Genomic DNA, 26227 nt, shown 5'->3' with positions numbered 1-26227 from the left:
AAAAATCTACAACATGTAAATATCTAATATGTTCTGGGTTAGTGTTATAAGGACAGACAGTGAGGGCTGTACTTGAGAACTGTACTCCTGAGCTACTCCTTTGGAGATCCCTCCTCTAGTTAGGCACTTTTTCATGTCAAGAGGAAAAATAAGAAGAGTTTTCCCCATCACCTACTATAAGACGGACAGATGGCAGACTGTATAAGTAAATGAGGGAAGTCTTCACACATTCGTTTGGCTCTAAGGAAGATACTGGGAGAGGGGAGTTGGTATTTTGTCTTGTTGAGACATCTGTCCTTGAAAGATTTGGCTACTATACCTTTGGCCTTATCCAATCCCAAATAGGATTTTCAAAATTGAGTAACCCCGAATAACACCCAACTGTCCCTAAATGTGAAATAAAGGCCACTCTTCATTCTTCCAACTACCCTACCATGCAAATAACTGTACCATCAGAGTGCAGCCAGGGCCTTTGAATCCATCACCCTTTTACCTGGGCTCAGATTTCATGAAGTACTCCAACCCCCACCTCCAGTGGCTTTAAAACAAGTCTTAACAGATGGTCAATATTGCCATCCATCCCACACCATTAATTCAAATCAAGACTGGTCACTGTATTTAATATGAACTTTATTGTGATTTGGTTTATGTAAGGCAGTGTAGTGAAGGCACTGCAGAAGTTACATAGACTGAAAAACATGGTAAGAAATGAGCGAGCTAAAAATGAATGCTTGCTGGACTAGGCTAAGTACTACAACTATATTTCTTTTTCATCATTGCGGAAGCATTGAAATATTGTTGAAGGTGGGGGCTTGGGGTGGAATTAGGAAAGGCTTCATGGAGAAGGTGGCATTTATACTGGGCCTTGAAGGAGGAGAAGAACATTGATAGGTTAGGATGGAGGGAAGAACATTTAATAATAATTGACTCTAGAGAAAATTCTGTAGCAGTACTGAAAAATGAGAGGGCAAAGAAACACCCCCAGCGAGTGAAGCATCCCAAGTGAGAGAAAAGTCTGAGGCATCTGGGCTGAGACCAAAGTCTCAAGTCCCCAGATGGGGTCTTCAGTACAAATGATATTAGGAGGCACAGGACAATGGGCTTGTTTGTAAACCTAGCAGCAGCGAGAGGTTTCACATTGCAGTCAGGGGCCCCAAACTGGCTGTACTACGTCTGGATGAATCCTGTCATCTTTTAGGGGTGTGTGGTACTTACTCATCTTTCCTCTTGCCCACTGACTGCCTGAACGGTAGTTCGTGCGCGCCCAGGTGCGCGTGTGTGAGTGTAGGTGTGTGTGGATGGGTGGGGGACCGAGGCTTTGTCTCCCACCGCAGCTTCTTCCACTTTTTCGTCTTGTGGCACACAGCTGGTTTCCATTGAGCTGAAGCTCAGGCCCTTCTCACTTTCTAGGACTCATTGAACTCCAGCTCTTGATTAAGCACCTAGGAAGCTTTCTCAACATGAAGGTAAAATTTACTGTGGGGGGTGACTTGGGTTAGGGCAGGACTACACTTTCCAGAGGTGGTAATGGTGGTCATGGTTGGCGGTGGTGGCAGTGGTGGTTGTAACGGTTGGGGACTTAAAGTTGGCTCTGGCTGCTGGGTGAAATGCTGCTGGGAAGTCTATAGTGTTCAGTCAGGAGCTAGGATGTCAGGCTAGACCAGCTTGGCCTTGATCAGCCCTCCTCCTTCCTCAACATGCCCTACAGGGGAGATATATTTAACAACTGAAAACATCAAAGACATCTGTAGGGTGTCCAGCCTCTTGTTATTGTCCTGCTTGAATCTCACCCCTTAAAAAGGATCTTTGCCAAGATCCTTTCTTGGCAAACATGTATGATGTCTAGATAAGACTGTCACCTCCCCCTGTCCAGCTGCTGGAGGTATATAGGTTATGTAGCTACTGATGCTACTTGGATTGGGAGGTATGGGGAACTTACTAGAAGAGAGGAAAAGTTAATTATTGTGAATCTCATTCTTTCTAAAGATTTTGCATCTTAACTAAGACGTGGCACCTGACGAAAAATAAAAGGGTGGCAAGCTCTGTCAGGATTCTCTGGGATTGGAGATTTAGAGCTCAGTGAGATCATCGCTGGAAATAACCTTGAAACTGATGTGGCCTTGCTTGACTTTGGCAGTGGGACCACCCTTCTTACGCAGGTACAGAGACTTCAGATCACGGCAATCGCTGGGGTCAGCATCCAGAGTAACCTGCCCCAAGAACTGATCACAGAATTTTCGGCTGTTCCAGACCTAGAAAAACAAATGAAGGGAGAGAAGATGAGCAGCCCTCAGTGAGATTAGCCTTTGCCCAGTGACATCCAGCCCTAATGCTGAGCTTCAAAAGATTTGTTTCAAAACAAAGAAACTGTTCTGTTATTTCCTGATAGCCCATCAGCTGAGGGGAGGATACCTCAAAAAATACAGATGAAAAGCCAGAAAACAGAGCTCCAGGTTGTTCTTTATCTGTAGGATGGTGATAAAGGCAGCTGGTCAGGTGTAGTGAGTCAGAATAACTGCCAGACTACAGTGATTCATCCTGACCTAACCATGTAAAGGTCCTCTGAACTGGCATATGCTTCCCTCCATGGGATTTTATGATACGTGTGTTAACATGTGTACCCGTGAAAATGTGGACTTTTGTCCACAGTGAAATAAGTCAAAGAAAGGAGATTTAGGATGGATTTTAATAAGGAAGTCAGAGTCCATGCTTGATGAGAAGAGTTTTTGAGTATAAAACAAACCAAAAAAATAGGGTAATTCTTGCTCTGCATCCTAAACATATGTAAGGTTCTTGGAATAATCTAGTATCTGGTACAGAATATGAGACTTTCTGGGGACCCCTGTATACACTCTTACCTGTATTATAATAGGAATGTCAGTGGTCCTTCTGTAGAAAATGGCCTGGGTGTCAAAAATGGCATGAACAGTATTCTTCTGGACAGGAGAACGGACTTCTTCCTTTCCACATTTAATGATCAAATATGGGTTTACAGCTGGAACAAAGTGACATATGTTTTTAACACAGTGATTAAAGTTCCTTTTCTAGATAGGCAAGAAGGTATCTCGCTATGCCAATTCTGGGACTTTCAGCATAGCACCTGAGCACCAGAATGAATGAGATTCAACACTTTTGTTCCCACTTCCATTTCCTTTTCCATATTTTACATAGAAATATGTAAATGAATCTAATGTAGGCCTTGTGTGAAGTTGACATCCCATCCTCTGCCATGGTTGCCATCCATCCCACTTCTCAAGACTGAAAATATCACTGGAGAAAATCATTTGTGATCATGTTTTCTAATTTATGTGCTATAAATGCAACTGAATTTTCGCTTCCCCAGAATTCCTGCCATTCTTACTTTCATTGGCATACTTCCTCTCCAGGTCCTCAGCACTGTGAACAGTGATCTGAGTAACTACTTTTGGGTAGCCACGAGCCAGGTTCCAGCAGGACATTTTGGGCATGTCCAGAGTCAGTTCCCTAGAACATCAAAAATAAAATAGTGTCATTATATGATAAATATCCTTTGATGAAATAAGCCCACCAAAGCAGACACTATTGCTGAAAAGCATGAGACATTGTGTGACTTAGCCCATTCCTCCTTAGATATGGCTTATATTTTGAGCATGCTTTCCTTTCTCCTTTCTTTAAGGGCCAGGAGATAAAGATCAAAGTAGGCAAGACTGGAACAAAAGGTAGTTTTGGTGACCCAGTACTCAGATCATAATGGAAGAGCAGGGAGGAGTGCCAGCTGCTCAAGAAAAGATGGCATCAGCCAGAAAACAGAGGATAAAATAGATGTGGAAGAACTTAGACTATGGGCCTGTTCCTCTTTAAGGGTAGCTCAGAGCTCTGAAGTTCACACCTTCACTGGGGAATTTCTCCCAATCCCTTTTTGAGAAATATTTTTACCACCATAACTTTAGTGAATCGAGTCTTATTTAAGCAAGTTGTCCCATTGAATGTCTGAAGATGGGAGACAGGTGAACGGGTTTAGAATTGTAGGTAAAGCAAAGAACAGGAGTTTGAGGGCTTGTGAAGGAAACTGAACCTGAGCTGGACAGGCACTTCAGAGAAGATTCTTAGGAGAAACTCGCTGGTGCGGCCATGCTGGAACATGGTTGGGACAAGCACATAGTTGCCCTTCTTCAGGTACTTGCTCAGAAACACTGTGCGGGTATCAATATAGGTGGAAGTCCCAGCACGCTCCTGGATGTAGAGGTGGTGGAGGCGAAATTTCCGGTTCATCTCCACCTGGAAATAAAATAGGGTAAAATATTTAATTCTACTCAAATCATGGTTTTTGTGTCCACTGTCTTCTTTATCCCTAGGCCTTTCATTCTTCCCCTACCCCTAAATTCATCCTAATTTTTACTCTGTTTGTCTTCATTCTCTTTGCTCCAAATGCCCATTTTTACCTTGAAGAGCTCAAAGCCGATGATGTAATTGTCAGGTCTTCCCATTCGGCGGTAAGTGCGCAGGTCCTTCTGCTGAAGTGACATAATGACCTTGTGCCCATCCTCAGGCACGGTGAAGATGTACTAAGGGAAAGAGGCCACCAAGGAGGTGAGTAACCATTCCCATTTCAGATAAGCCAGCTTAAATTTCCAGAAAGAAAGCTTGTCATTGGGAAGTAGAGCCTTGAGTTATTCTCTGGGCTTTGATATTGATCAGACAACAAGGTCTTGGATAATTCATTGACTTGCTAGTGTAGATCATTAACACTTGCTTCTTTCTATGCCATTCAGAATACGTCGAGGGACTACTTCATTCTTAGCCTTTGATGCCAAAGAGGATATGCTTTGTTCTAATAAGTTCTTGGTAAATTATTGCATTATTATTATTGTTGTTGTTATGATTCCTTTGTATTTAAATGTCATATATAGAAAAAGTTTAGAATTTGTAAAGACAGAAAGGGTTCTTATTTGACTCAACCTGACACTGCAGCATCACCCTGGGCTAGCCTCCTGTTGCCAGTCAGACATATGGCCTGTGAAAGGGCTGGATCCAGTTCCCTGGAGAATTGATGTTTTGCTACCACCACTTTAAGGAAGCTAGAAGCCTGTGTAAGAGACTCTCCAAGCATCATCTGGGGAATAGTGGTGCTATTGGGAGATAAAACTGAAAAACATCAGAGTTTTCTGTCTGTCTCTGTTTCCATTCTTCTCTTCCTTTAGAAATAAACATCAAACAGCTACTTGGGAGGCTAAGGCAGAAGGATCCTTTGAGCCCAGGAATTCAAGGGTGCAGTGAACTGTGATTATGCCAGTGCACTCCAACCTGGGCAACAAAGGGAGACCTCATCTCTAAAAGGAAATAATGAAGGAAGGAAGGAGGGAAAGAAAGGAAGGGAAGAGAAGGGAAGAGGAGGGGAGGGGAAGGGAGAGGAGGGAAGGGAAGGGAAGGGAAGGAAAAGGGAGGGGAGGAAAGGGAAGGGAAACGAAGGGAAAGGAAGGGAAGGGAAAGGAAGGGGGCAAAACAGATCCAGAACCAAGGCCCCTAAGTTCAATGCTGTACATACATATAGAGTGAAGCTATTTCCCCAGCTTAGTATATGTGCCTAATATTTGAAACATTTCCAGAGTTGTAAATGGGGGTGAGGTGGTGTATGGGGGAGATAGGACATTTCTTTTATTTAGGAACCATTAAGATGGAAAGGGTGGAAGAACAGTATGAGTTAGGTGAATCAGTCCAGTAGTCTTGGTATCCTCCTAAATGCCTGACCAATGAGATCCATGGAAATAAAAGACATGTCCATGGGCAGTGAGGCAGCAATATGGTCAGAATTCTTGTTTTCTATGGGTTAGCTCATCGGCACATTTTGAGATGAAACTTCGTCTCAAAATGTGCCGATGAGCTAACCCATAGAAAACAAGAATTCAGGTTATTATAGACTCAAACCATTCAGGTTACTATAGATTCAGGCTTTGGATGTTTGGATTTTTTACTCCGGAGTTTACTTGGACCTGACCCTGCTATGTCACCTGGAATAGCACCATAATGGGAGATGGATGGGATGGAGCCATTGACAGGGCAATGATTCAAATCCTGGGAAAAATGACCTGGATCTAGATGAGAAAATGGAGGCATAATGATGGGGTTCAGAATAGCCATCTTTATTAGAAAGAGGAATAAGATAGTAAATGTGCACCCCAGAGAACAGCTGGGCAGTAAAGAGAAATGAGGAAGAATTGAGACAGCATCTCAAAGCAGATCTTCTTTCTCCAATGTGGGACCATCACAAGGAAGCAGGGATTGTCAAAGAGCCATACCAGGCAATATGGCCAGAAGAGAGGCAGCCAGAGGAGGCGATTCAGATTTGATAATGCTGCCAAGGCCTGTCTCTACAAAAATACATAGTCTGCTGTGTTTTACAAGCACCTGAGTGAAGCCCTAGGGATCCTGGTTGATGAATATTACACAATAGCTGCAAATAGAAGACTTGATGCTAAAGAAATACTCCAGAGAGGACCAAAGTGAGATCTGAATTCCTATTGACTGGACAACTTGGAGGCAAATAAAGTAATTGACTCAAACCTGGGGATTCTGCAGGAAGGTATCACGGTTGTTATAGCAGCCTCCTGAGCGGTTCATCAGGGGATCATCATCTACAGTCCAGCATCCCAACACTGATTCCAGCTCCTTTCGGCCAAAAATAGGGTTGTTCACATTGCGGCAGACATTCAGTTTGTGAAAGTTGCGGCAAAACTCCTCCAAGCTCATCCTGAATGGAAGGAGTACAGGAAAAAAACAAAGATAATATTTAATACTTACCACTGTAGTTCCATGTAGAAGCCCCAATTCCCTTGGCACAGAAACCTCTCCTCACCAAAACTCTCCATCATCAGACATAACAAGCCCCAGGTTCTTGCGATCTGCTGCAGTCAGTTGCTGCCACTCTTCAGAACTAAAAGCAAATAGAAAAAAAAAAAAGATAAACCATTATATTTGCCATTGACTTCTTGTAGTAAGCAGGATACCAGAGAAACGGAATTCATGAGAATCAGTTCTGCTTTATTTCATTTGTGGCTGGGTCACAGACCCCATGCCTGACAACAACCCACAGATGTCACTGAGCATTGAGAACAGCTCACTAGCAGCTTGGATGGATGGGTCTGGGAGAACTACAGGGCTTTGGTGATACAGCTGTGAAAGTGGAATGCAACTCACATTTCACTCCAGGGGCCACTCCATTCCTGTCTTCCCAAGGGGTTTCTCAGGCGAACCATATACAGCTTCTCAGCACTGAAGACTTCCACAAGTCTCTCTCCAAGACGAATTTTGCGAATATCAGTCATGGTGTAGGTATGGCCCTTCAGCAGACCCCAATCAGTTTCAACTTCTTGCTCCTCCTGATTGGGAGACTGAGAGCAGAGAAAGATATATAAGACACAGGAAATGGGACACCCAATCCTGGCTCCCCTTCTACATTGATTGGATTAACCCAGTAGAATTGAGGCTAGTTCTCACACAGATGGGAATTTCATCCAGACACCCAACTTGACACAAACACAAAGCGGAAAAAAATAAAGAATGTAATATAACAACTCAAACAAGTCAGATTCAAACTATCCACTGTAGTACATTAATATGAACTGCCATAAACTTAGGTGGAGCAGATTCATTTTTTGAGCAAGCAGTCATCACCTCAAGATCTAGAAGTAGAAACAGGAGTAATAATTTAGCAGAGGCTACTGACATCAGCCTGGATTGCATTGCTTCCATGTGGAATATCCGGTACAAAAGGCTAAAAAGTTAAAGCACCTCAGCCTCCACTCCAGGACAAAATGTGTATGTTAGCTTTCCAAGTCTCATTAATGGTTTCTCATGGGTCTTCAGGTTAAGGGCGATTTTCCCTACTAAATTTTGTAGTTTCTTCTGCCAGGAATGAATATAATGTGGTTGTTTTTCATGAGTACAAACCTCAATGGAACAGCAGATCAGACCACCTTTGGTAAATGTTTTGTACAGTTCTCCGAACAGCTTGTACTTCTCCTCAACAAGCTCAGTGTATCTTCCTTTCTGCATGTCAACAGTTTCAGCCAATGTGCCCGTGAAGTCCACAATAATATCAGTGATGGTCAAACCATCCAGGGCCTCATAACAGCCTAGCAGCCTGAGGGCAAGTATGCAAGGTTATCTTTATAAAATTGTTTTTCAGGTCAAGAACATCATACTCTAAAGAATCAGAACATTCCCTGCCTAGACTTTACCAGATGGCTTTTCTCTAGGTATGAAATGAGAGATGTTTTGAAATTATATTCAGAAATTTCTAGGCTTAGGCTATGTTGATCAAGGACAGTCTATGCAGAAACTTCTTTCTATGGGGAGATATTAGATAAGGAAAAGCTGAAGTTATAATGCCATGTAAGCTGCAGATAGCAGCAGAAAAGGGTACCTGGGAGCAGGTAAAAGTTTAAATGGAAGCAAGAACCTCTGATTTCTCTCTCATCTAAGATTTCTGAGAGCCAGGCCCAAGTGCAAAGCAATGCCTTGGTTCTGACTGATATCTTACCCAACTTAAACCCCAGGGTTGGGCTGGGAGGGAATGAACTCCCAAAGACAAATGTGGCTTTCCTTTCCTCATGTAACCTGACAGCAGCCTAGTCAATCCCCTCCTTACTTTGCATAAGCTTTTTCCAGCAGAGCATTCCAAAACTCGTTCATGGAGGTGGAGAAAGAGAAGACCAGATCTCCGTTGATGGTGGGCAACAAGTCATCAATTACCACTTCAGTCCATTCTCCAAAATGCCAGAAACGAAAGTGAAATATCCCAGCATAGTTATCTGTTTTTTGAGGGTCCCATTCCTGTTCCTTATGGTTGGGAATTGTCTAAAAATGTAAGAACATTTAATCAAGTGTTACTCCCAGACCACATCCAGAAAATGAAATTAAAATGTACTCCTGGCAAATCTACATGGCAGCAGGAAGCATGCCACATACACCTCATTTGAGTCTGGATTGGAAAATCCTAGGTATGGCATTTTGGCCACAACTTCTGCTTCCTCAGTTCAGTTTTGCTGAGGATAATATCACCATGCCTGCCTAAATGCACACAGGAGTACACAGGGTGGCTGGGGCAAGCGGTCAGTGGTTAAATGCTTTCTGCAAATCATCTATAAACTAGATGTTGAGAAGAGGACTATATAAACATATTCATGATTGCATGTTTCAAATGCAAGGCATTTTTAAAAGTAAAATCAATCAAAATCAAGGCCCATTGTAGTTTGTTTTCTAAATATCCATTCTAGAGATTTTATATCAATTCTATTTAATATAGATTTCATTTGCATTTTGAATAAAATCACGTTTAGGATATTCTTTTTTTTTTTTTTTTTTGAGACGGAGTTTCACTCATGTTACCCAGGCTGGAGTGCAATGGCGCGATCTCGGCTCACCGCAACCTCCGCCTCCTGGGTTCAGGCAATTCTCCTGCCTCAGCCTCCTGAGTAGCTGGGATTACAGGCACGCGCCACCATGCCCAGCTAATTTTTTGTATTTTTAGTAGAGACGGGGTTTCACCATGTTGACCAGGATGGTCTCCATCTCTTGACCTCGTGATCCACCCGCCTCGGCCTCCCAAAGTGCTGGGATTACAGGCTTGAGCCACCGCGCCCGATGATATTCTTTTTATATAATACCTACACATTAATATTTTAAAATTACTTTTTGAGGAAAATGTTTTAACGTTGTCCCAAGTCAAGTTAACATTTCATTGCCTTGAACTCTACCTGAATACTAAAGGAATTTTTGTACTACTAATAATTTATTAGAACATTTTCAAAGTCCTACTTCTGTCTTTCTCACCTTTTCTATTATTAGTGTATATTAGTGACTTCCTACCTTCCACTGGCTTTATACCCCAGTAGGTACAGAGAATGTAAGTATGCAGAGACACTGAGTCAATGCATGGCAAATGATAACCAAAGATCAATGGGCATATATGACAACACAAGTAGAGTAAAAAGATAATGGTAGAATCTAGGTGGGTATATGTAGGTGTTCACTATAAAATTCTTTCAACTTTTCTGTGTTTGTAAAACTTCTTATAATGAAATGGAGGAAAGTCACCTAGTTAATACCTCTGCTTTCAAGAAATATAACAATCTAAGAATGTTATGAGCTGATTTTTTCCTAAAGTTATTAAAGAAGACAAGAAAGTAGAAACTGAATGAGGTCCCACAGAAGAGATAATACCTTTGTCCAGTGAGACTCTTGAACAGCCAAACAGGAAAATGCAGAAACCATTGGCTTGTGCCCCAGTCTCCCCTGGGTCAGCTGGTGGTGGCTAATGTTGCCCACAATCAGACGGGGATCATCGCAGATGTCCTATGGATATAATAATTGGTTATACAAGAGTCTGGGAAGAGTTTTGCAAGAGTCGCTGTGAGCTGAACTAGGCAGGACAGACTTCATAGAGGAGATAAGGTTAAGGTTGAAAAATGACTAGGATTTCCATAGATGGGATGAAGGGAAGGCTGAGGGGATTGTAAAGAAAACCAGAAAACAGTTGATCATCTAGCCCCATGTGGGGAAATAGCAGGGGAAATGAAAGGAGGGGATGTGATGAGATTGGGTGCCATGTGGTGGTGAGGGCTCTTAGACATAGCTATCACTGGGGCTTGGGAGAGTTTTCACCACAGCAGTGAACTTTGCAAACAAACAAACAAACAAACTAGGTAGGAATTAGCACATTACATTCTGATCCTATTTTGTCAGGATGAGATTTTCGGAAGCACCTGTGCTTGAAAGGGAACTTGGATTAAAGAGACAAGGTCTAATAAAGGTGAACATTAATTCATCTCCTTCTCTAGGAAAATCAGTTAGGAGACCTTATAGGAAGCCCTTTTCTAACATAAATCAAAGGCAACAGTGGTATCCATAGCAACCATATTTTTCTACATTTTTGGATGAATATAGATGGCAGCAGCATTGATAGCAGGTGGTAATAATCCACTCACAGGAGCACTTCAACCGACACTCTTCTCAGTGAAGGTCCTGAGGGCATCTGGGCAGAGTGGGGACAGTATTTGTTTGGAATGTGTGCCTGTGTCTTCCCCCCAACATATTAGCTGTGCTTTTCCCACTGTGAGTAGGAAAATGACACCCAAATAATACAGTTATAACACAAAGTGATTCGACACAGTAGAGTCATTTTCAAAGCATAATTTGCGTCTAAAGGAGGAATCCCCATAATTCTCCTGATCATAGTCAGAATAGGATTCACAGTGGTGTTTACACTGGAGTTGCCTAGAGTTAGGCAGCTGAACAAGAGAGGAGTACGGTGGCATAACAGGTAGAGAGAAAGGCATGGGCATAGGCATAGCAGCATACATGACACTACATAGTTGAAGACATAATTGGGTGACTCAGAGTATCAGCACTTGCAGAGTTCAAAGGCAGGAAATACCAATGCATTCTTGACTAGATGGAGAAAGCTTCATGAGGAGGCCATTGGCCAGAGCCTTGACATTCTGCTTACCCAGCAGAAATAAATCTCTGTCTCAAATGGAATCTAGACATATAACCTTTTAAAAAGTATTAGAGACAGCTATATTTTTCTGATCCTCAAACCTCATTTTTTTTAATGGACATAATTCTCCTTGATGAAGGGTCTGGTCTACAGAATGAAACATTCCATATATTCTTTAAAAGCCAAAATAACTCTGGAAAGAAATAGGCATTCTGGGCAAAGACAAGTCCAAGCTGAAGATTAATTGGGCATTCCTCTGCCAAAAGGAGATGGCTTATCAGCTTTGGATTTTCAGGCTTTTTTTTTTTTTTTTTTTTTTTTATATTTTTTTTTTAGATGCATGTCTGGTATCTCACAACTACTTTTTGTTTTAGGAGAATTTTCTAACTTAAAAAAATATTTTTTATGGTTGCAAACTGCCTTTGTTTTCACCTATTGAACATAGAGTAGATATGTTGGGTGAGTTAAACTAATTTTTTTTTCTTCTTATAGTTTCTTTGCCTTTTCCAAAATGAAACTAAGCACAGTTCTTATTCCCCAGTTCAAGTGTTTTCATTTTATTTGGAGCAAGATGTAAAAGTATAAAATAATTTCTTGAACCGAGATAATACATATCATAGTTTCTAGCATGGAAAAATAAAGTGAACGCTGATATATGAAAAAGTGCACTTTTAGATTAGTAAAGCAAATTATTTGCTAGCTTTACGTAGAGTTGTTAGTGGTTGGAGTTAGATCACGCTGTCTTAAATTTCCATAAGATTTTCTTTTCACAGTAGGGATCTAGGCTTAGTCAACACTTTTGGCATGTGAACTTCTATTGAAGACATAAAGGGTCACATAAGTGAGCAAAAAGACATATAAACAGAATTCAGATTGAAGAATCAGGTAATTATTCTCTTGTAAACCCAAGATGGATGTGATTATTATATCTTATATGTGTGTATATTATTATATCTTATATATGTATATTATATCTTATATGCCTATGTAAATATATATATGTGTGTGTGTGTGTGTGTTTACATATAATGTATATATTAAAAGCTGTGTTAAATTCATGAGAATATGTAAATTTGGGAAACCCCCCCATGTTCCATTTCCTCTTATAAACTGGCCCATTCTCCAGTTATTCTTTACCTCTCCTCATACATGATGGCTATTTGATAATAGATTTAAAACATGACAGGTTAACAGTCATAGAGTGTCAAAACTGGAAAGGATTTTGGAGACTAGTAAAGTTTTTTATTTTTCACTTGAAGGAGCGAACTCAGAGAGAGGCAATAACTTGCCACTCTGATCATCCAGCTAGTAAGCAGGAGATCTAGATCTAAAGTTTTTGATTTTTCAGAACCACATATGGTTAGAGAAGGAAACTCAAGATCTCAGCCATGCATCCCTGTGCCTTTAGGCTCAACAATGGACACCACATATAGGATAAAATTGTGCAGCTTCTCAGGGACAGAGATGCTACCACCTCTTTCAGTCATTCATCCCAATGTTTTATGCCTCTGCTTAAAACTCACCTAAACACTCTTCACCCTTTTGGAAAATTTACTTATCTCTTAACTTTTGGTTCCAGGATAAATATCACCAATAGGCATTAATCTGCTCAATTAAATCCACCAAATATGAATCAAACTCTTACTATATATAAGCATGGTGACATGAAATGTGGGAAATAAATACTTTATTAAGCCATACCTTCTACATCTTTAAGGACATGAGGCATTAAAAGACTAGAAAGTAGACATGGATAAAGGGTAAAGCCAATGTAAATCTAGCAGCCAAGCAGACTTTTTGTTGACAAATTTGAAAACAACAAAATGACTGTTGACTTTTCCCCTAGGTTCGGACACACTGGATATCTTCCTGCTGGGGTTAAGGATGTAAGACTTGGGAAATTTTTTTGTAACTCAAAGCTGAGATGCAGAGTGCAGATGGGACATTTCAGATTGAGCCATGCTGGAGTGGTAGGAATGGGGTTGGAAGAGAGGTCACAGCTCACATATTCACAATATTTGGGTGGCTTAGGAGCGAGGAGAGATGCTGAGCCCCTAATGGCTCCCAGCTGTGTTGGCACAGTTGAAGTGATCCTTGAACTGGGCTGTTTATCACAGCAAAATTATTTCTTAGTAAGAAACACACAACTGGGAAGTTGAGTACCAAGAGTAAAGCTGAAATGGTCCCCACATGACCCCACATCCGAGCCAAAAACCTTCCATTAAGCAAAGCAGCTTCTCTAGGAAGTATGTTCTCTTAGCTTAGTCTTAAGGGACTTCTCATTGTCCTTACTTCATCCTCCTTCTCAGAGACCTCTGAGTGGGAGGGGCCATACAATTACAAATCCTGTAGCTCTGCACAAGGCACTCTGTGTGACTCCCTTTGCATCTACCACATCCAAATTCAGCATTTTTTTTTTTTACACAGGTGAAATTTGCTGACAATAAACATTGAGGTCCAGGGTAAACCTCAAGAACCACAGTAAAATGAAAAGCTGCCTGGAAAACCAGCAGCCAGAAGAGTGGAAACACTTTAAAAAGTGCTACGTGCAATCATGCAGTACTGAGGGGGTAGGGGTGTGGACACCTACAAGTGAAGCCAGCCCCGCAGTAGGTACATTATGAATAAGTTCAGGGTCTAAATAGTCCCAGAAGGCTCAGGGGTAATTTGCACAGAACTGCTATTCAGGAACTGAGGTCTTTGTGAGCTACTCCAAGTAGCCATTATTTTACTTAGAAAATTGAAGCATCCTCCAGATGGAGCAGTTGTAGGTGGACTTAGGTTCAGGAACCAACATTGCACAAGCCTCTCAAGGAGTCCATTTTTTCTAGAGGGGAGTTTTAATTCTGCATGAAGATTTTGTTATCAGTAAAATATTCTCTTCCTCACTAATCCATCCAAAGAAAACTCAACATGGAGAATAGAATAGGGTCTTAGGCCCAGCTTCCACTTCCAAACTAGGCCATCAAATCACTATGTAGTCATTTTCTCACTTAAACCTTCAGAATTCTGTCAGGAAACTCAAGGTATAGGTTCCAAACTACGTTTTGGAGAAGAATTTATATATCTTTGCAATGAAATACTGCTCAGCAATAAGAAAGAACAAACTGATACATGCTACAACATGGGTGACTCTTGAAAACATTATGCTAAGAAAAAGAAGCCAGTTACTTTTATGATTCCATTTTAAGTGAAATGTACAGAATAGGGAGTTCTGGATAGAAACCAAAAGTAAATTAGTGGTTGCCTGCAGCAGGGGGGGGGGGGGAGGGTGGAGGGATTACTCCCTGCAAATGTGCACAAGGGATCTTATTGAAGTGATGCAATTCTTCTACAATTGGGTTGTAGTAATGTTTGCACAACTTTAAATTTACTAAAAATCATTGCTTTGTACACTTAAAACAGGTGAGTTTCACAGTATATAAACTGCACTTCGATAAAGCTATTAAAGTTTGTTAACGCATAATTTAAAATAAATAGGACAGTTGGAGAGAAAGACTATGGGCCTATTCAACTCTCTTCAATTGTGTAAACAGTGGAAAACACTTAGGACTACTCACATGGGATGATACAGTCTCTAGGAATAAAAGGAAATTCATGAACAGACTAGTCCAAAACTACTATACCTAGGTGTTACATTCAGCTGGTGGCTGGAAATTTCTATTAGCACAGAGAGAAAAGTGTTTCTTTCTTTATGGTTCCCTCATATGCCATCTACCACCCAAGCCTGTATATTCTGCTTCTAATGTTTCCCCTCATCTGCCTTTCCCTTCCATTCCTACTATGATAGATTTAATACAAGCCTCATCACCCTCCCACTCCCAACCAGACAATGTAGTAAAGTGACCCCAGGGGAACGTATTCTCGAAGGGAAGACTACGAAACGGCAATGGTAGCAAAGGCTGAACTTAAAACTTGACAAGAGAGCTGACAGAAGACCTTGTGCAGGTGCCCTTTTCCCCCTCACAGCTGACAGTGCAAATTCCCATGAGGTTTTGCTGCTTTTTAGTCAAGGATTAGATGTGTCTGTCTTTAAGACACTATTGTAGGTAGATACGAGTCGGTAAGGAAAAAAGCCAGAGGAGAGTAGGAGGGGAGAGTGTCTGGAGGGAGCTGGAGAAGAGATTTTCTGTGGGAATTTGGCAGGCAGATTTTAGCCTAAAAATCCTACCTGCAGCCTTATGATCACACTGTAACTCAGTATAACTTAGACCTTATAATTTATGAAGACTGTACATGTTGAGTCCCAGGAGGACAGAAAAGTCTAGGAGCACATGGTCTCAGGCAACATACCTGTGTACTCGGAAAATTAGAATGATAGCTGGGGCCAATGGACTACTGGAGAAATTAAGGAGAACTTTCCTCTGGAGGGTATGGGCAGATGATCTGGCATTGAACAAATGCAAAACACTCATAATTCCTGCCATTTAAAGAGGCTCCTTAAAGCACAGCAAGGAAGTGGCAAGTGGAAAGGAGGGGAACTCAATCCTGCCCCAGAATGGGGGGTGGGGCGGAGCTTGACTGGAGTCAGTTTGTTCAACTATCAGTGGTGTTTACAGGCATGGGGGCTTATGAAGGCAGAAGCCCTCAACATGAGAAAGGAAAAAGACAGAAAATATCAGGTTAATCATGCTGCTTCCATTTTGGAAACTTCAGAAAACAGCCCCTATTACGTGTGCAGCTACATGGCATGCCAAGGGACAAGATGTCTGTAAGCTTCCCTGCAAACCAGGATCTCAACTTTGCCAGTGAGGTGGGGGAGGCCAGCGACTCATCTGGTCTTCCTGAGCCAGTTCAGAGAGGCCCAGCTCTGTCCCTCAGCTTTCCTGATGGGAGGCCAGAGAATTCTGACGTGGTTCTTGACCACAGGCTTGGCCTCCACTCTGGCTGGGAAGGAATCCACAGCTTTTTGAGGAGGCTCAGATGGTGGTCCAGAACCTTGTTTTTTTTTCTTCTACTCCCCACAAAAGGCCTCTTCCCCAACCCTTCCAATCTATGATGATCTCTCCTACTTCAAAAATTCTGCATGATTTACTGTCCATATGCCTGAAAATAGCATTTCATACATTCAAAATTCATTTTTTTAACTCTTTGATAGCTCAATATGCATCTCCCCAGCTAGAATGGGAGTGCCTCACCACAGGCCATGTCTGTGTCTTGCACCAAGGCTGGCATAGAGTAGTTGTTCAGTAAATATTTCTCTAGTGATTCTCCCTTTGGGCTGAATAAGACTAAGTAAACACCATGCTCTCAAACAGGAGAGTGTGGATCAGTTAATGGAAGTGTGGCATCAACACAGTGAAGAACTGACTGGAGGGAAGCTACCTTTTTTTCATAAAAACATGAGACACAAACAACTCTATCTCACTGATATGACAGCATGATAGAGTAAAAAACTCATGTAGGCTTTGCAGTCAAACCCGAATGCAAATTCTAGCCTGGGGATATATCTACTGCTATTATTTAAACTAGGAAAACAGAATTGCATCAAAGTAACTTTTAACATCCCCACTTTGCTAAGCCAGGAGCATATGGTCTCCGGCAATATAAGGTGAAGTAAATAAGGGTGGTAAATATGGGTGAAGTAAAATAATGCATAGAACACTTCGGACACAGTATCTGGCCCATAGTAGGCATGTCACGACTGTTGATTCTTTTTCCTACCCATCCCCACTGTTCAGCCTCTCTGTCTGATTTTCTTCCACCTTAGAAGGGGTATTGCTTGCCTCTGAGGCAAAATGCCATTGTTGTTAAGACTTTTTCCTTCCCAGCTAATCCATCTAGGATTCAATCCACAGAATTTGGACGATGCAGGCAAAGGACATGGACTGAGCCAAGGTAGAGGGGAAAGGGTGTGTCTAAAGACATCCAGTACAGGAAGCACTGTCTGCTTGGTGCACATCTGGGGAATGGTTTCATGTTGGCTTGCAATTTTGCCACCCACCAGATCCCCTCCCACCTCCTCCACCTAACCCCTATCAATTATCTCTTTTCTCTTCTTTGTCTTCAATCTCATCTCCTTTACCATCTACTCCTTAGCCTATAAATATGTTCAAATCTATTTTATTTTAAAAAGACACCTACCCAATTAATTTCTTGTTTCTTTTTTAGCTACTTTTGCCCTATCGACATCCTTTCCTTCATATCCAGGCATCAGAAAAGAGGGATGCCCTCTCTTTATCACCATCCATTCATAAGAGTGGTTTTATCACCATCCATTCATAAGAGTGGCTCCCAGGCAACGTATCTCTATTTTCTCCATGTACTTTTGCAAAAGTAAAAAAAGTCCTGTCTACATACCAAAGTATTGGTTAGTAAATTCTGCTCATTTCTTAGATTTTTCTTGCAGGTCAGCAATGTGATCCACTGGAATGTCAATAACTGGAGATGCAGAAAGGCAGGAGGAGTGTAATTTTCCTTCAGACAGAGAGAACTTCTCCCAGTCTCATACTTTCGATTGTTATCATTGTTTACAGGTAAAAACTAGGAGATGTCCTTTGAGTTGCATAGAAAACAAGTCTTGATGTAACCAGTATATCTTGACACCACATGGTAGCAACGTGCGTCAACCAAAGTAGCACTTGGCATAACTCCATTTAGGAATTTAAGCTGTGGAAATTGCAACTAAAAGTGATAGTTTGCTCACTGAAGGAGGCAAACATTGAGGTGACGCTCGAGATAGTTCCATAATAGTACACAGAAATAGGACCTGAATGTCTTCAGGATATTATAAAGGTCCAAGAACTTGCATTTCACAACATCCCTCTGTGCCCTATACACCTCATCACCTACATTGAGAAGGAGCTTAGATACAATATCCTCCTATCCAGTTATAAGCTTTAGATATAGCAAGGTTGCTATTTGTTCTACTGACTCCATCATCCTATCATTTTATACATTGAGCTCCTGTTCATGGGCTAGTGAAAGGGTTCTGAAACTTCCTTTAGAAACACAACATACAGATAATGCACAGAGAACCATAACAACAATTAATAGCTACTACTAATAGATAGTGAAAGACCTGTAATTCTGCTTGAAGCCCACTTGGCCAGTTATGGGATGATACAGATGATGGTATCCATAGAGCAGCAAAGATGCCTTCTTTTCCCCATGCAAAATTCATCTTCTCCCTTCAAAATTCATGTCATTTATGTTCACTGTATAAGGAGTTTTTCTCCTCACTGGTTTGAAATTATATTCAAATTGCTATGATAGGTACCTCAATAAGGAGGCAAGAACATAGTTGCTTTTTGAGTTACCATATTTACTCAAATGAACTTCCAAAAGAAAATAAGGATGGCATGTCTCTCTCTTTTTGTGCAAAAATATTCATAGCATCTTTATGTGTAACAGTAAAAAATACTAGAAATAACCCCAATGCCCTTTAGTGGGTGACTAGATGAAGAAACAAATTGTGGTATATCCACATCATAAATTACTACTCACCAGTAAAAATAAAACAACTATTGATACACAGAACACCTTGAATGGATCTTAGGTTAATTTGCTTAAGGTTAGATAGCTAATCTTAAAAAGTTACAGTATATCTTTTTTTGTTGTTCTTTCTAAATTACTAAATCTGTCAAAATTTGACTAAAATTCAGAACTCCAAGCTAGAGCTAGGAGCACAGATTCATGGAGCTTTCATTGTAAAGTTTTCTTTATGTGAGGTGATGACTATGTTAATTAACTTGATTGTGGCAATTATTTCAAAATGTATATGTATATCAAAACATCACATTGTACGCCATAAATATAAATAGTTTTTATTTGTTAATTATATTTCAATAAAGTGAAAGAAAGAGAGAAAGAAAGAAAGAGAAGAAAGAAAGAAAGAAAGAAAGAAAGAAAAAGAAAAAGAAAGAAATTTACTTCTAAATTGGTCTACACAGCAGGCCATATAAGTGAAACAGTGGATCAAGTGGAGGTATGATGAAGGAGGTCAAGGAGACAGAACGTGTAAAATACAAAGTTACCTGGGGACGTTTCCATACCACCTTTCCAGGAAGCAGTCGATTGTAGAACAGAGAATCATTCTCAGGAAGAAATGTTGGATCACAGAAAAGTCTACTGTCTTTGATACATTCCTGCTTCAGTTCCTGGTATTTCTGGTTTTTGAAGAGCTTCAGAGGAGGACCCATAGTGTTGAAGTATGCCTAGAATGAGGAAAATTGTTGTCTTTGAAGGAAGAATTTATCAGGTCTTTTAGGGGTTACCTGAGATTAGACAAACAGCCATCATCCCGGTGACTTCTTCCCAGAACTAGGTACTTCTAGTTTGGCTTTAAAGGAAACGTCACCATTTTCAAAGAAAGAAGGGTCCACACTTGGCAACCAATTAGTATGGGGCCTTGGGTAAGGTGCCTAACCATTTTGGGGTCTCACTTTCTTTATCTGTCAAATGAGGTGATGTGGGTCTTAATTTTATTGGAAAAAAATCAATAATAAAAGTAAAGATTGTGAGCTAAATGTAAGTCATTATAATTTAAAGGGAAGTCTTCCATTTACACCAGCAGGGAGTAGCTCAAGGTAAAATATAACTTGAAGATAAGGGAAAAATCACTTTACTATAGTCAGAATAAGTTGGTGCCCTAGAGAGTCACACACCGTGCATGAGGGGAAAAGCAGCCCCTTTCCATTCCAACAAATCTTTTTTACACATTTCCTTCCCCCTTGTCATTTAAAGAGCTTTGCATTTTTCATTATTGGCCAGGAAGGCTACTGCAAAAAACAGCTCAGCAGATGGCCTCCAAAGACAAGGAAAGATGGAAAGATTGTATGGCCTTTATTCTTAAAAGTCTAATGTATAATCCTTTGCCTGTGATAAAAGGCAGACTCTGAAATTCAATTACACTAATTTGGTGTGCTATAGATTCTTATCCCATGGCAATACACTGCTGCTTTCTTTTCTTTAAAAAACAAGAAAAGAGGAAAAAACCTCACATGGCTAAACAAAGAATTAATATAGTGGCTCTTCAAGCAATGTCTATCAGAGTGCCCCACACTCATGTGCCCTTAACAACTGGTTTTTAGGAAGATAATTTGAAAGGCAGATTTGATTTTCAATAGCTTTGGGGTAATAATAGGGTTTTCAAAGCATTTGCTTGATTCACAAAGATAGATTTGTAATGATTTTAATGATCCTCTCCTGGCATTCAACAGTAAATAAGAATGAGATTGTGAAATTTACATGGTGTCAACTATTTCAAAATGTATTTAAGAAATAACTGTCTATATTCTATGATCACAGGAGGGTTGAAACAAAGAAACCTGACTAAGTTTCAGAATGTCTGCCAAAAAATAAGGAGACTATGTTAGCACTTTAAAGAGTATCTGTGTGGTATATCTATGAGGCAGTCACCATTTTATAAAAAGTGAAATATTGATCAGACCTCTCTAATAGTTCATTTTATGTCCTTTCAGTATCACATTGAAATGCCTCACTGGTAAAGAAATTTCCCCGTTTGAAAATCATAACAATTTTTAATTTAAATGTTTGCAATGTTATTACAATGTTATTTGCAAGCCATGTACAACAAACTTACCCTTTCTGTGAATCTAAGGAAAAGAAGCTGAGAATAACAACATATTTTTCATAGCCTTATTTATTGGCAATTGCTTTTAAAATTGAGAGCTATGGGGCACTGCAAAATACTGATGTCCCTTTTTTCATCAGATTTGTCTGCTCACGTGTCTTAAATATTAAAGTGTACTTCATTGTGTTTGAAAGCATGGATTGTATCAGTAATAATTTTTAGTTATGCAGCATCAGAGCCAAGCTGAATGTTTGCCCAGACTTTTTTCTGGAGGCTGTTGCAAATGGATCCCAATTTTCTTGTGTGTTCAAACTTATAACAAACACTACTGTGCCTCTTGCTTTCCCTAGAAGGTTTGGTGAATTACCAGAGCCTGGGGACTGTAAATGTGGAATAGCCTGGGGCAATTAGAATATTTAGTTTGCCGGAACCTCCTAGTCCCTGGACATTCTGGATAAATGAGTATTTCCTGTTGTGCCTTCAAAGGTCTTCCTTACTACTCAGTCAAATGCCAAGGCAGGCAAGATCCTGCAAAAGGAATCCCTTTATAAAGAGAGCCTGTGTACAGACAGAAGCAGCATCAAATGAAAAGAAAATCAGGTTTAATTTTTAAAGCCCATGTGAGCCCAGTAGACTCTTTCAGAGGCAGAATGTACAGCTCATATGGATAGAATACAGCTTGACAGAATACCTTTTGGGTTGGGGTGCCTGTGTTTTGAGGGCACACGGTAAATAAGAATAAGCAGGCTATGAGCCTGAACTTTCACTACAGTACAACTGTAGTCCCAATTCCTCTCAGACTTGCAGAGTAGAAGTGACCCTCTTTTATGACTGGGTAACAGAACAGTGATCCATTTGGTCTATGACTATGTTCTCTTTGTGCCTCAATTTTCTCATCAGGAGACTGAGGTTATCTACCCTGCCCCTCTTACATCATGCGTGTACCCAATGACATGGTTGGTGTGAAAGTAATTTTGAATAAGTAGAAAGTGATCCATAAATGTAAAATATACACTGAAGCCCACTCATTGCCTGGCACATAGCTGGGCACACAAACATTGTTCAGAAAATATTTGTTGAACAGATAAATCTCTTATGTAGATAATTAATGTTTGTATGGCAATTTCTTGTTTGCATTTTACATTTTAGTTTGGGTTCTCATCATAGCAGTCATGTTTAAAGAGATTATCTGTGTCCTTCATTTTGTATCTGCAGAAATGGTAGCTCAGAGAAGCAGCAGCTAGAAACTGGCAGTGCTAACTCAAACCCAGCTTCTGTGCAATGTCAGATTTAGTGTGCAGGTTTCCTTCACACCACACTGCTTCTTTTGGTCATTGCCCTCTTAGAGAAATAATTTTTTAGTTCAAATGAGAAAATCCTCCAAAGCAAACATGATACCCAACTTTGAGGCATTCTGCCTAGAATTTATTGCCATGGTAGATATTGAAAATGTTCTTTATTCTCATGGTTTGATGATCATGGGAGAATCTGAACCCTTTACATCAGAGGGTTCATCATTTAACCCTTAGAAAACTTTTGGAAACCCAGAAATTTGTAAGTTGGGTTTGTCATAAACAACTTTCTCTGTTGGAACAGATGAGTGTGGAGAAGGGAATGCTCCCTTCTTTCTGTTTTATTCGACCCCTGGGTGATAAAGAGGGGAGAGCCCTTAAGTTAAAGATCACATATTAGGAAAGTCAGGAGATAAGATAAAAGTTAGGGCTTTGACTATAAATCTAGGGATTTGAGTATAAACCACGGAGAGCCTCTAGCTAACAAAGGCAATGTGGACATTTAAGAAGAGGAACCCCGTGGACTGAGGGCTAGTGGAATGAGTGGTTGAGTGAGGCAGAGTGTGGGGCTTAGCACTAAGGTAATGGTCTTAGGCAATATTATTTTAATTCAGACCCACCACACTGGGAAAGAATATGAGGAAAACCGTGTTTGCCAAGGGAAGGGATAGGAGCAGTCCCAGAGTGCAGAAAGTGGAGAATTGACAGGGGAAGTTGAGGGAGACTGCCATGTAAAATACAAGGCTGCAGTTAAAAGAGGGAGGTATTTTTTTTCTACTCATTGGACTGGAAAGCTTGAGGAAGCTAGGCACGCTCTGAAAGCAAAATCTCTTGCTTCTTTACCTGTGGGTTAGCCTTAGAGGAAAAAGCATATTTTGATCTAAAAAAATCTGATAAAATACATCCTGTCTGTGGTTCACAAGCCACTTTGGATTTAGGTGAGTAGGAGAGACCATGAGGGAACTTAATGGAGAAAGGGAGAGAGGGCATGGCTGAGGCATTGTTCCTGACTCATTTCTCCTTTTCCTCAGTTTCCTCCCTGTTCTGTGCTTGGAGCAAGAATCAAGATAAAATCAATAAGAGTTTGCAGACGAATTGAATACAGAAGACCCAATTCTGCCCTGTCCTGAAGTAGGCACCACTGTACCCACAATTCACATCCCTTATCCCCACACCTGGGGGTGGTATGGTGATAAAAAAGGGACTTGGATAGGAAGAAGTAATACAAATTCAGTATTCACATGGTATACAGAGAATAGTGCTTTTCATATATACACAGGTAGAGTCACAGCTTACGTCTATGGGCACGCATTTAATCACGGGACTTATGTATGGCTGTTCAGATTCAAACTTCTGGCCAGATATTCTGGGTCTAAAAGAGACCACAGAGATCCTCTGATCCAGCCCACCCACTGCCTTATATAGGATGAGCCTACTCTGCCCAGAGAGAAGACTCTGTTCAAAGCCATTCAAAGTAAAACAAACAAAAAAGGACAAAATTTTATTTAATTCCATTGCTCAATAACTCTATCAAAAAATAAAAAGCAATTCAAAATTATAAGAAAGAGCACAAGTGGTCGCAAGATTCAGAACCAAATCCACAATGTCACCATTTGGTATGCATAACTTTTCAGTCCCTCAGTTGACCCATAGCACAATGGGAATATGTTAGCTTCCCTGTCTACTTCAGGGTGTTATTGGGAGAATGTAACGAAATTATGTATGTGAACATGCTCTTTAATTGTTAAAGATAAGGCTAAAGCAGGGCAGTAGTATTAGGAAGCACTTGTTTTTAGCAAATTAAATTTCTTTTCTGTCTTTAGGGGAAACTGATGAAATTTGATCACATGCTTTAAATAAGACGTGCACCAACAATTAAAAGACTCATATAAAATCGCCCCTCCACCATTCTCTACTCCTCCCTATTTCACCTCTCCTTTTTTGGCCCACTTGCTCCTTTGGTTGAATAAGCCCATCCTATATGTCTACTTTTCCAGCCTTTCAAGAATCAAATTCTGATATTTATAGAATGTTATGTTGGAAATACTCTTAGAAATCACTTAGTACAACTTCTTTCTTTTGTTGTAAGGTAAAGGGACATGCTCAGGGTTGCGTAGTTAGTGACAGAGCCCACGCTAGAACTGGGAACCCCTGACTTTTTTTTGTTGTTACCACAATTTGTTTTAAGGTGGGGAGGAGGGCAAACATGAAGACAGAATACCTCAAGCAAGACAATGCTTTTAAAAATTCATATTGTCCTCTTCTCACAAGAATGCATTTAAAAATTTTGTTTTTGTATTGCAAGCTGTCAGAAGGTGAGATGATTTCAAATCAAGGCTAATCAAGGAAACACTGTTCGGGAGTCACAAAGGGGCTTTTTCTGCTTTTAATTTAGGAACTGAAAACTCCCAAGGACATGGAAGGCCTACTTTTTAACCTATTCCTGACCATATAAGTGTTTAGACTTTTCCCTAGACTGCTAGGGATTCTAAGGACAAATAAAGAACACTATTTACAAAGTATTCACACACACACTCAGGCATACACGTGCACATAAGCATGCTCACACACACACAAACTTCCAGAGGAATGAAAGAGTTAATTAGCAGTTCACAAAGAATTTTTTTGTTTGTTTATTACTTCAGACTATAAAGCGTCCTTACTTTCACAATAAAGATTAGCAAATGAGGCATTAGCTGAATTTCAAGACACTATTAATACAAACCAGGATGCTTTATCCTAAAGCCAGAAGTCAGGACAACAGAATTTGTTGAGTTTTTCTATGTGCTTTTCAGCAAACTTACAGTTCCAAATCCTCATAACCAATTGTTTCCATTGTAACGCACCCCTCCTTTTTCCTGTCCCCTACCCATAGCCAGCTCTGATCAAGTAGCCCAGTGCAGACCCTAGAACAGTGTAGCTGGCTTGGGGTGGAGGATGGAGACCCATCTTCAAATTAAAGTTTAAACCAAAGCTGGAATCGGAGGGGAAGAAAACCAGGCCAGAGGCTGAAAATGGAGAAGCCAAGATCAACCTGTCACCGAGGCAGGAAGACCACTGGCTGTGAAGACAGGGAATTAAGATAGACTTGGCCACCACTTCCTCCTGTGCAACAGTGCACAGCCTGCTCACCCCCCTACCAAAGTTCACAGGCCTTTTGCACAGAGTGTGGCTCCAAGGTTTTGCCTGCATTTCAATAATTTGCCCACAGCTGTGGGCCAGCAGAAGCTAGAAGGAAGCCCAGAACGGAGCCATGCTTCTCCCTCCTAGCACCATCCCCTGTGATTTTTCCTCACTTACCAGGTATTTTGGGTAGCAGAAGGCAAGCACATACAAACACATGCATGTGCGCACACACACATGAAACCTACCTGATATCCCAAGAAAAGTTTCATTTCCAGACAACCACAATCATCACCCCACACACCCCTCAAAATAACCAACTAAAAACTCCATTATTTTTGAAATTCCCAAACTGCTATTAACAGGCACATATTTGACCCAGACAAGCCATAAAATATAGCTGTGGAGTTTGGTTAACTATAAAGTTGAAGTTTCTTCATCCTTCTTAGACGCTAAGTTATCCAGGAAATAAAACTCCAGGATAAGTTTGCGAATTCCCTCTCTGCTCACCTGAGTTATCCCAGGAGCCCTGCTGCTGTTGCTGCTACTGCTGACACTGCTGCCTTCGCCGCTGCTGCAGTTAGCCAGGTAACTCCACTAAAAGTCTGTTCAGTCAGTACGGCTGAACAAAGATTCTGGCTTTCTTAACCTGAAAACTATTTGGGCTGTACCAAGCTCTGCTCACAGGGGGAGGTGCCTTGCAGCAACTTCAGGAGGTTTTGCCCCGCCCAGCAGTCAGAAACTGATCCTGAGTCATGAGGAAAATCTGGAAAGCGCCTCTACCAGATGTGCAGACGGGAT

The 26227-nt window shown here is 40.8% G+C and overlaps 1 protein-coding gene across 1 annotated transcript; it reads right to left on the bottom strand.

Annotated features, from left to right (window-relative positions):
• Window positions 1-609: 609 nt before the first annotated feature.
• Window positions 610-26227, bottom strand: CAPN6 (calpain 6). The gene is made up of 13 exons (XM_032250825.1): window positions 25937-26227; window positions 19453-19632; window positions 10201-10332; window positions 8627-8835; window positions 7927-8119; window positions 7174-7367; window positions 6833-6910; window positions 6541-6727; window positions 4422-4544; window positions 4055-4257; window positions 3362-3483; window positions 2859-2995; window positions 610-2252 (listed from the first exon to the last, which is right to left on the bottom strand). Exons 2-13 carry the CDS (start codon window positions 19615-19617, stop codon window positions 2070-2072), a joined length of 1926 nt encoding a protein of 641 aa, XP_032106716.1. The 5' UTR covers window positions 19618-19632; window positions 25937-26227; the 3' UTR covers window positions 610-2069.

This window comes from Sapajus apella, unplaced genomic scaffold (genome assembly GCF_009761245.1).
Source record: "Sapajus apella isolate SASKATOON/1434 unplaced genomic scaffold, GSC_monkey_1.0 scaffold73, whole genome shotgun sequence".
Classification (NCBI taxonomy): Eukaryota; Metazoa; Chordata; class Mammalia; order Primates; family Cebidae; genus Sapajus; species Sapajus apella.
The sequence above is the reverse complement of the archived record's forward strand: the minus strand, read 5'-3'. Positions and strand labels throughout refer to the sequence as shown.